This window comes from Setaria viridis, chromosome 3 (assembly GCF_005286985.2).
Source record: "Setaria viridis chromosome 3, Setaria_viridis_v4.0, whole genome shotgun sequence".
NCBI lineage: Eukaryota > Viridiplantae > Streptophyta > Magnoliopsida > Poales > Poaceae > Setaria > Setaria viridis.
Genome location: NC_048265.2, coordinates 23,589,767 through 23,601,700, shown reverse-complemented (window position 1 = coordinate 23,601,700; position 11,934 = coordinate 23,589,767). Strand labels below are relative to the sequence as shown.

General features: G+C 46.4%; 1 protein-coding gene across 1 annotated transcript; it reads left to right on the top strand.

Moving 5' to 3' along the window:
* The first annotated feature begins 204 nt into the window (after positions 1-204).
* Positions 205-1,477, top strand: LOC117850190 (uncharacterized). The gene has a single exon (XM_034731996.2). The coding sequence runs from the start codon at positions 690-692 to the stop codon at positions 1,281-1,283; it is 594 nt and encodes a 197-aa protein (XP_034587887.1). The 5' UTR covers positions 205-689; the 3' UTR covers positions 1,284-1,477.
* The last annotated feature ends 10,457 nt before the right edge of the window (positions 1,478-11,934 follow it).

Genomic DNA, 11,934 nt, shown 5'->3' with positions numbered 1-11,934 from the left:
GGCCGGCAAATTTGCGTTGCAAGCTCCAAACCCTGTGGGCGCACGCATACATTCTTGGTCGCCACTCGCCAGCCAACAGATTCCGTGCCCGGAGTCCGGACTCGATCAAGTCGGCCTGCGGCGCCGGAGCAGGAAATTCTGCGGCACGCCATCCCCGGCCGGCCCGGCCGCGAGAACAAAATATATATAGTGGCCAGTGGACACCACTAGCCAGATACGCTGGCCAGCAAGATGCTTGCCGATGCATGCATAGCATCGTCACTCCGCCCGGCCGGGCCAGCCGTTCCGCTCTGATCCTCTCTTGGCGATTTTTCTTCCGTCCGGCCGCCCGTCCAGCGTCGCCAAGAGCCAGAGCCCCCAAAGCGGAGGCGAGCATCCGGGCGTATCGGCGGCCCGCGTGGCCATGGAACCGAAGAGCCGGTTAATTTATCAACCGCCGCCTCTCTGGTATCTACTTGTGGCGTGGTTCCAGGAGTATAAACAAACCCGCGCGGCCACGTCTCATCCATCGCCACTCCTACTCCTCGTAGCTCCTCCTGGATCGATCCATATCATCTCCGAACTTTCCATTCCGTTCTTTCTTTCTTGAACCTTCGATTGATCGCCGGCCACCGGATCACTCGATCTCCAATTCTCCATCCCCGTTCTCGTTCCTGCGCGCATTGTATACTGCCGGTGGACGGGACGGCATGGATCAGGGCGTGAGCCCCAGCCCTGCTAGCGCGCGCGCCGGCGCGGGCATCCGCTGGGAGCCGCACGGGCGGATGCTGACGGCGTGCCTGGTGGCGCTCAACGTCTTCCTCGTCCTCCTCGTCTACGTCTACTTCTGGCGCTTCTTCTCGCGCACCCGCGGCGGCGGGGGCGAGGACGGCGGCGACGTGGAGGCGGCGTCCTCCGCGGCCTCGTCGCCCAAGGCCGGGGACCGGCGGGAGGTGGAGTTCGCCATCACCGCTCTCCCCGTCTTCGTCGTGCGCCGCACCTCGTCCGGTGCCGGCGGCGGCGCTGACACCAGCCCGGAGTGCGCGATCTGCATCGCTGAGTTCGCGGACGGCGAGGAGGGCCGGCTGCTGCCGCGGTGCGGGCACCGGTTCCACGCGCGCTGCGTCGACGCGTGGTTCCGGTTCCACACCACCTGCCCGCTCTGCCGCGCCACCGTCCTCGCGGACGCCGCCCCGGCGGCGCCATCGGCGGATCCGACGGCGCCGAGCCAGCCGTCGCGTCGTACGGATACGGATCGGCCGAGTACGAGTACGGACGCGGGGGATGCGGATTCTCCGGTGTGAGGATCGACTAGTTTTTTTAGGCTTTGTCTGTGGATTTGGAGGGAGGCTTGGCTGCTGATGCAAGCGGCACGCACCTCGGTTCTTGTTTGTTGTTGGGTGGATGTGGATCGATTGAGACATCTTCGTTTCTTTAGCTTCTTCTTCCTTCCCCTTTCTGTTTTCCACTGCGTGTATAAAGTATACGTATTTCGGCAGTGTGATCTACTTAAATAGCTGTAAATGCCTTGATGTACAAATTGAACTAGCTTAGTCTTGGTTACGTATAGTACTTTGTGGCAGCTCTGTCACAGTAGAGCTCGATCGATCTGCTACTGCTACCAGGAAAACACGGTTGGTTGGAGGTCCTGCCCACTGTGGAAAGTCGAAACACGCTGTAACATATGCTAGGCTGAACCATAATTCCGAGGAAATGGTTGGCCCATGATCTCTTTCTCCAGCGACTAGCGAATAATGCTTTTGGAGAAGATTCAATTCACTGAGGGGTAAGCTAGCATTGGACATTGCTTTTGCGCCTTTGCACCAGCCAGCCACGCACGGCATGCAATGCAATGTCCTTGTCGTTATGCAAATCCGGAGCCATATATATTTAGTAGTATAACTGTAAGCTTATTCAAATGGCCAAGTTGGCGCTCCCAGTGTTGGTAGTTTAATCCCGGCGCATGTGCCTCCCTCAGATCGTACCATTTCGTACATTGACCGCGATAACCTTTGAAAAACCAAACCGAAGCGGCTCCTACAATTTTCAACTACTCCACACCTATCTGCCTGTGCGGCCGGACGAACGGGATGCGTACGTACGCCGCGTGACAGCAACAGCCGCCCTGACGAGAATCCTTTCGCCGCCGCGCCAGCGACGACGACGATCGACGGGCTCCTGCCAGTATATACTGTTGCCCGTTGCTCCATCGAAGCCCGCGCCGCCCGCCGTGTCGACATGCATGCGACGACGCCTACAACGCAAGGGAAACGAATCCGCGGCGCGCGATGCGTCGACCTAGCTGGGTTTTCCTTGGCCGACCGCTTCGCTTCGCGGGAACCTGGGAATCCTGGTGTTCTAGTTGCTTCTTCGGCTTGCCAGGCCATCTTTCCGAGCAAAAAAGCGGCAGACGACGTCTGTAGCCAGAGGTGTTCTCTTGTTGTGGATCGTTGTGAGCGAAGAAGATCAATTTCAGTTATTTTGTTAACGTGTCGGCGTATATGTTTGGATAGGCACGGGTTATGTGACTAATAGAATGAGAAGTTTCTGCTGCCGCTTGAGGGGTGATTAGGAGCCGCGCTGTGGCCCGATATTTATTGTTTTGCACACACCTCACGCAAACATACACGACAAATCTGTTTCATATTTATATTTAAAAAATACCATCTAAGTAAGAATATATTTAGTTAATAAATGAAATACTTTCATATTATGTTGTTTCCAAGACTACATGCAAGACATAAATTTTTTTGAAATAACATATATATGGTTTAAATCAATTTCTTCTCTCATCTCATAAATAGTATGCGATATCATCAAAATTGCCTACTCATTTATTATCCATAAAACTTCAATCGAGAATGAGCGTCTAAAGGCGTTTCAGCAGGTCTTGGAATTGGCCGGGAGTGATGCACGCAGAAACTAGATGCTGTGACATGCATCCTGTCGTTAGTTATTTGGATGAAATAACACGAACAGAGATGCCAAGTTTTCTTCTACGAAACACTCCATCTTAATGGTACAAACTGCAAAGGGTGCTGTACCAAGCACTGCTGCACATTCACGCAAACCCTCACAAACAACAAGAGTGCTTTCTAGCCATGCAAATATTATAACCAAATTAAAGCACTCCAGTTTATACGTTCACTGATGAGGTGTGAGAGCATGCAACATTGTCCCTGTAACAGCTACCAGCTACCAGGGACTAACAAAAAGTTACGAGTCACCAGCAATTTGAATCCTGAGTAGTATAGTAGAGTCATTGTCGGGGAACAGTCTGTCCACTACTAAAAAAAAATGACCTCTCATCCACAATCTCAGTACTGGTTCAATTTGAACCCGGTACTAATATTAGCATTAGTACCGGACCTAAGGGGTATAGTAGTCCCCGAGGAGACCCCCGTGACCCCTCTAGTATCGGGTAGGGACTCCACCCGGTACTAAAGGCCCTAAGGCACATTAGTACCGGGTGGAGACTCCACCCGGTCACCTTTAGTACTGGGTGAAACCTACACCCGGTACTAGAGGTTTCCCACCGCGCGGCCTTATCCATCGATCCGCGTGCGTGGCCTTATTATCCTCTCCCCGGGCTCCCTCTCCCCGGCACTCCCATCTCCCTCCGCTCTCCCTGGAGCTCCCTCTCCCCAGCCCCCTCTCTCTCTCTCTCTCTCTCTCTCTCTCTCTCTCTCTCTCTCTCTCTCCTGCTGGCGCATCCTATCCCACTGCCCCTCCCCTCCCTCCTTTGTTCACCCCTCACTCGTGGCAGTGAGGAGCGCCGGTGGGACGAGGAGCGCCGGCAGCGCACGGGCTGGCGACTGGTGGCGACACTGGTGGCTGCGGCGGTGGGAGGGCACAGCGGGCGGCGGCGGCGCTGGTGGCTGTGGTGGCGGGAGGGCGCGGTCTTGGGCGGAGGGGCAGCGGGGCTGGGCGGAGGTGGGCGACAGGCAGCGGGCGGGGGCCGGTGTTCACGGGGCGGCGGCGGGGGGCGGGCTCGGCGGGGGCATTTCATTTTTTTTTAATTTTTTAATACCCTTTAGTACCGGTTATCTCAACTGGTACTTAAAGACCCCCCTCTAGGATTGAATTGCTAGTATCGATTGCACAACCAGTACTAGAGGGGGGGTTCCCAACCGGTAGTAGAGGCGTTTTCTCTAGTAGTGGGCAGTCCACCACGGGGTAGACCAAGGTGGTATATTGTGTGGAGGGGATCACTGCACCTAGAGCTAGATGGATGAACACAAGGACACAAGGGACTTTTTCGGGTTTGGGCCACTAGATTGGTGTAATAACCTACATCCTGTGCTCGGGGTTGTATTATCAGCGTATAACGTGTCAAATATGGCTTGGGTTTTTTGGGAGGGTCCCAGCCGCCCTTATATAGTCCGGAGGGCAGGGTTACAGATCTGATTCGATCTAATCCTAGTCGGTTACAAGAAAATCTACTACCTTTTAGTACACATCTCTTTACATATTTAATCATCCCTATCTGTAACTATATCTCTTGGTGTCGATCCTTCATCTTGATCTGTACGCCAATCCCAAGTGCCCCTCGCACGGGCCGTGGTACCTCCTTTGGGAGGCCATCATGCCCATCCCAAATTGTACCCATGGGTTATATCCCCCACATCAGCCCCCGAGTAGCAATCTTGACCGATCCTTTATCCAAGTGATTTTCTCGATGTCCGAGTGGTTTTCGTCAAGTCCGAATGGTCCTCAACTTTCAGCCAAGTGGTTCATGCCTGACTCGTGGTTAGAGCTCCCCCTCGTGCCTTTTTTATCACGCACGCTGAAGATGAAGTGTATACACTTAGCCCCCAAGCCTTGGGAAGTTTAGAATAAGCTTGCCAAGGGTCTTGATTTGAAGTCTCAACATTTCCTTTCTAAGGATTTTCCCACACGCGCACTAAAGGCGAAGTGTGTACAATTAGCCCCCGAGCCTTGGAAGTTTAAAATAGGCTTGCCAAGGGTCTAACACTACAAGAAATGTGTTGATCTATGATGAAAATTTTGTGACACATTTGTTCTCGTCATAGATCTATGACGTTTCTGGATGAAAACGTCATAAAGTTTGACATCTGAGCAAATTTAGTGACAAAGTTACGGAACATCATAAAATGCGCCATTGTAGCCAAAAAGAAATCGTCACTCGCTGTTAAATGGTGGTTTTGTGACGATATAAGGTCCGCGAAAACGTCATAAACCAACCAGGGGTCCCACATGTAAGTTTAAGTTGATAAATAGTGTAGTAAAATAAAAAGGGAAACATCCTCCTCCCTGGGTCAAACCTATTACCGATCGAATGGGAAGTCTTTACTACAACCGGGTCCCACACGTCAGTTTGAAGTGAGTTCTTTTTTACCGTATAAGCTGTGGGGGAGTTCCTCACAACATTTCATTAATCAAAAAGGTGGTATATGTATAGGGATACTTACATAGGGGGAGAGGGAAAGGGTTGGAGAGTTACATCAAGATATCTAGCCATTGTAAAACTATTGGTCTAAGATCATCCTTGACACGATGCATGTGTAGGACGATTTGTTCCTTGAACCGCACGGTCCAAAGCCCTAAAGTTGCACTGTTGTCATCAAATATTTTACCATTCCTGAGATTCCATAGCTCCCGTGTCGCAATAATGAATATCTCCATGAAAAATGACAGCCTCATTGTATTTTTTGATGTGGACAAACGGTCATGTATGCATGGAGATTGATGCCATATAAACCCCAATTTGTTCCAGCAGGACATGGCAAATCCCAATTTGTTCCAGCAGGACATGGCAAACGAACACTCAAAGAAAAGGTGTGTTATGTCTTCTTCTCACTTGTTGCTACACATCACACATTTGGCATCTGGCTCAACATTGAAATTTCGTTGGAGCAACATTGTCTTTGTATTCAAGCGGTCCACTAACATTAGCCAAGCAAAGAATTTTAGCCAGGGTGTGCATTTGAACTTCCAGACCCAAGAAAAGGTTGCAGGGACTTGCAAGTGATTAAAGACCAGTTTGTAGAATTTCCTCGATGTATATACCTGAGAGCCCCATTGGTCTGCTCACCCAGCTGAGTATTCCATTGTTTGTATTTGTTCTTGCAGTATATGATATTCTTCCATTGCCTCTGCCGATAGCGGCAAATAGAAAATGGATACCAGATCATCTAACTCCATGATTTGCTTGAATGAAATATTCGGATTGTGAGCAAAAGCATATAATCTTGGGTATTAGGCTGATAGTATGCCTCTTGCCTAGAGATCTTCCCAAAATAGCATAGTGGATCCATCCCCAATTTTACAGCTAGCTATTCCTCTATAGAGAACATTAAGTCATAGGATATCCTTCCACTAGAAGGATCCTACTTCTCTTGCACCATGAGGTACTTTTTGACTATAGTATCTAGACCAAATCAGCTATACCCATGGGGTTTCAGCCTTTGAATATAATTTATGCAGTTGTTTGATCAGCAGGGCATCATTTTGTAGTCTTAGGTGAGTTGGTGGTAAAAGTTTTGGTAAGTTATGTTAGTCTGAGATGAAAAAAAGGAAAGGAAAATAAAAAGAAAATAGTGTCGATAGCAAGGCTCAAACCTTTGACCTCTTGAATGTGCTGAGACAGCAGACATGAACTATATAAGTTTTTTTTTTGAAAGGACACATTTTATATATTTTGTTTCTAATAAGTGTGATCCACATGCTAATTGCAGGCCTAAGCCTGGGGTATATTTCAAATTTCTCAACATGGCGTACACTACTACAAGAGACTCGCCAGCATCGCGCTCCTGTTGGCTGTGGCAAAGACTACAGCTAGCGTCAGTGCGCATATCTACAACGCCCATGGCGGGAATGGTGAATCCTAGCGGGCCTAGCGATGAAGGAGGATGAGGAGGAGCTCCGGTCAGGTTAGCCTCTGTTTTATGCTGCTATTTTAGCTTATCATCCTAGGGAAGGGGATTTCTGGATTTAGGTTTAAGATACTAGATTATGATTTCGTAGTACCCTTAGATTTGCATTTCAATTAGTGTTAGAAGTTGATAGGCTATAGTTTATGAAGTGATTCTCCATCGTGATTTTAAGAGTTTATGCTAGAGAATCAAAGAGAATCACTTTCAGTTACAAAATCACTTCTCTCAGAGAATCAGCTCCCAGAGGTGCATACAAAAATCATGTATGTAGAAAAGTCAAAACGACCGACAATTTGAAACGGAGGGAGTAGTTCATAATTTAATAGGTTCATGTATTTTATTAGCTTCCACAGGTGCTTGGAGTCACTGATAGCTACAGCTTGCCATCACCTGATCGTGATGCTATCACTGTGGATCCTGAAAATAAGTGGAAGCATGGGTTGCCTTTCTATGTGAGGTATAATTGGACATTTCACAACCTTGGGTGCCGTTATGCATGCTGCTACGAGGTAAATGATAACTTCTTTCAGTTCTAATGAACCTTCCTTCTACTTTTGATGTTAGTGTTGTAAATGGCGAATTGTATGAACATAATTGGTGTCTACAGAATGAAGGGATGAAATGCGCATCGTTTAGGTGGGTTGATCCTGAATGAGATGCTAGGACTAAAGGTGTTCTAGTGAAGCTGATGAAAAGGAAGGAAAAAGCTGAAGAGGAAGCAAGGTCATAGGAAGAAGCATGGAGAATTGCTAAGGAGGAGGCTAATGACACAATCTATGAGCTGAACTTGATGAAGTGATACTTTGAGGAGGCAACGGATTCCCTAATGAACACGAGTAAGAAAATGAGAAACGATGCATTGCTGAAGAAAATGGAAAACCCTTACAACGATTACAATGCAAGGAAGTGGAAGGAAGGACACACAAAGGCTAGCATGGAGCTTGAAGAGACTGTCGCTGAGCTGCAGAAGGTGAAGGGATACCTAGAGTAGGCCACCAATGTCGTGAAGAGGATCAAGCAATCAATGCTGGAGGCCAAACATAGAATGAAACTCATCAAGGACGATTAAAGGCATAATGTCACTCATAAAGGCCAAATTACGATGATGGCTATTGTTGGTATATTTAACGATCAGAATAAATCCGCAAGCACACGGATATACCATTGTAGTATTTCACCCAAGAGTATTCCCAAGGATATTATATTTCCCAAAGGAAAGTGGGTAGGTTAAAAGAGTTTACTATGCATATGAGTGTACCATAGATGGATAGAGATAGTACTCAAGGCAGGGGTAAGATAGATAGATAGATAGTGTGACACACACTAGAATCATCTCAAGATAACTAAGCTAGGGAGAAGGACTAAGAGTTAGCTCTAGGTTCATATGTACTTCCTATATACTGCACAGATCATACAAGGATAACATACATACACATTGTATATAACTCAGGCCTATGCACCCAAACACACATGGGGAGACTGTATATGTACTGGTTCTACCCAGTAAAGTTACTGCTAATTTCTGAACTCCTACGGCGTACCCGAACGTGGGGGATTACGAAGGACCAACATGGTTGTCACCACCTGCGGCCTACCCCTAGCAACCCGTGGGGCAAACTCATATCCAATGAGGCTAAGCAATCAAAGCACCATGCTTGCATTGTTAACAACACTCCAGCCATACCAGGCTATTGTATCAATGGCTGAAGCTACCATAGAAATGGCCATTGAACCAATGCCGTAGAATAGATGAATTAAGCTATACAAGGTGTTTACGCAAACAGAGTATGTACCGAAGCATGGTCTCAAGGCATACATGGACGTATATAAACCTATACTATGATAGCAAGGGTATATGACTGGCATACAAGTGTATAAGCCTAGCACATCAACATAGCAAGGGTATATATCTAACTCATGCATATAAGAACCAAACACAACACTATGTAAAGAAGATGTATACTTTTAATAGAATAAAGTCATCCTAGGAATAAATGATACAAGAGCCATACCCTAGACTCCAAGAAGACCTAGAACCTGAAATAGAGCTACTCTAGCCTAACTCCATAAACTTGAAAACTAATAGGGAGAGAGTGATTCACTAGTTGTGTGTGTCCTAGAATGGAGCCCTTCCCCTCATATTATAGGCTCCAGGAGGTGGTTTTGCAAGGGAATCTTCAGGGAATATCCCTTAACCGACCTAAACCATCGCCACATGGAAGTTGGAGACGAGGAGAGGCAAGGGCGGTTTGGCCGAACCCCTTGTTCGGCCGACCCCCTGTGGGCCTCGTTCGCAACCACCTTTCTCTGGGTGACTGCTTGGTGGGTCCCAATGGTAGTTGTGTGTGTTCTCTGGTGGATTGAGGCGGTTGTGGTAGTTTGTGGGCCCTTCAATCCGTGGGATGCACACATGGCAACCTCCCATTAGTTAGAAGCGTGTTTCATGAATCTTTAGAGGGTGCTTTCTCCATCCTTTTGTGCTTATTCACCTGCAACCAAGTATTCTACAAGGACAAGTGGAACTACATTGTTCAAAACCAAATATGTGTGTAAGAAATGTCAATCCTCCTTTATTCTTGAGTATATTGATGGTCATATTTGGTACTTAATGACCGTCAACAACTTTTCCAAGCTAGCCCTTTGCTCATCTCGAGCAAATACTAAGACTCAAGTTGGTTGATTAGGAGTTGCTATGATATTGTATTCCTAACTTATGCCAAGCCTACAACAGAATATTCTACCAAGAATTCAATAAGTTGGTATTGATCTTACCTCTTACCTTACTTCTGTGGGGCATGTAGCTTCACCTTGTCTTGGGTGGTTGAGAGATAGAATGGTGTTATAAAGCACCATTAACTCATCCTTTGATCAGCTATCAATCCGGAGGTTTTGCAACATTTTTCAAAACAAATCAAAGTTCCTCAAAAGATATTCGCGGATCGCTCAATGTGTATGATTTCTTACCAAGGAATAGGGTTGCCTTTCTTTCACAACCTACTCCTAATAGGCTTATATGTGGAGCTGTAGGTGGGGAAGAATAGGGCCATACCTGTTTTTTATTTATTGCTGAGTCAAAGATCGGATCCTTTGGAGAAGCAAGTCATACAACCTTATCAAGATGTGCATGTGTGTGGATGGTGAATATGGTGGATGGTATATGGACTCCTTTTTGTATGATCCTTCTCTCTCCTTGTTTTCTTTCTTTTGAGAGATGGGCTATCTTCTCTCTATTTTTTTTCATCATGCTTTCATGAGCATGCACTTTATTTCTTTTTGCAAAGCCCAAGTCTCTTTTGCAATGATACTGTTGGAGAGAGAGAGGTCATATATCAACATGGAGCTTTATTTTGTGGATGAATGGATGGTGTGATTGCTAACTTTCAGTGTAGAAGTTTAGCATATGGTGGTGGCGTGTACGTGATCTTGATCATGGGAGTATGACAAGTTTCTCACTAGGGTCATATCAATTTGACAAAGCTCAATGAGAGAACAAGCTGCATATGTGGAGCCTATGTAATATGATCAATATATGGCCTTGGAGAGGAATTTTCTCCTCACTGAGGAACTTATCATTTTAGCATTTTCGAAAATAAAACTCCGGATATCAAGCATCACGTGGAACAACATCATAGCAGCTCTATTCTACCATTTCATATCTCACAACAACCTAGACATGGATCATGTTTTTTTCTACCCACAAGTTTCAAGCTAAGGTTTGGTCATGCAAGCCAACAAACTCAAGAGTTAGGTAGGATACTAAGTTGTAGCAGGACATATGAGAGGAAATAAACCAAGCAACTATTCATCATTTCAACCATGGAGGATTAAAACATTCTTACCGCGCATAGGAAAGCAGTAAATATTTTTTGGTCTTTTGAGTTTTTTTTCAGATTTTTATTTATTTTTATCATGCATATTCTGAAAGCGGTAAAGATACAAGTTACCTATCTTGTGAGGGTCCTTCCCCAAGTTAGATTCAGGCCCACTGCTGCTGGTTGGGGTTGTACCCCATCCAACAAAAGTAAGATGGCAGCTCTTCTCGCTGTTGCCGCTCGTTGAGTGTACTTGAGAAGTTGGTTGCCCATACTTGTAGTGCAAGAATGCAAAAACACAGGGCAACATCCAAGTAGGGAAAATGAATTTTCCCCAAGCGATTGCTTACCCAAAATTTGAACCCACAACAAGAAGCAAACAGAAGAAAATAGTTTCCTTACTCCTTTCTTCTGAGTGAAATTGGTTGAAAGAACCTAGGAGCCAAATCAGGAGAGGAGCGAATGCCATGGTTGGGCAAGACTCCTCTTTTCCTTTACTCCTTGCAGAGCTTTGGAGAACAAATGGTCAGATGATGATCAAAGGTAACAATTGGAAGTTGTTGAGGCAAGTGAGACCTAAAAGTGATGGACTCGGTCGAATTGAAGATTCGACCGACACATAGTACGTATCCATTGCTGCCCCCTTTGATGCAAACTTCCTTGCAATCATGTGAAGTCATGAAAGGGAAGTTTGGCAATTTGTTCAAGGAAAGGACTTAAAAGAATTTTCAAACAAAATCAACTCAGTTTCATTTTCAGAACTTTTTGTGAAAAGGGGAAATGGCTAGAAAAACTCCAGCATGCAAGGTTGGAAAAATCAAATATGCAAATGCAAATGTTGAGGAAATCCAAATGTTGAGAAGCAAATATGGGATAACTACTGATTTACGTGTCAGCAACGACTCACAAAGTTTAAGTCCAACGAACGGGACTCTTCTCTAGTGTGTTCAGCTTGATGACATGGCATCTGCTTTCGGAGAAGTAGATGCGGACGCTCGTTCCAGTTTCGGACACACTTTCTTGGTATTATGAGGTTTCCTTGGTGTGGTTGGTGGCTTCTTGGACTTTCGGTGTTGTGAGTCGAGTCGCTACCCTAGCCTGATACTCATTCTTTGTTGCTCAGTAACCATGAAGTTCTTCATGATAAAGATGAGGTTGTCTATTTTCGGGGGTGTCACTTCAACCTCCTTGATATGAGTGTTGATTCCCTACTTGCTCCTAATCATAGAGCATTGCTCCTTCCTTGG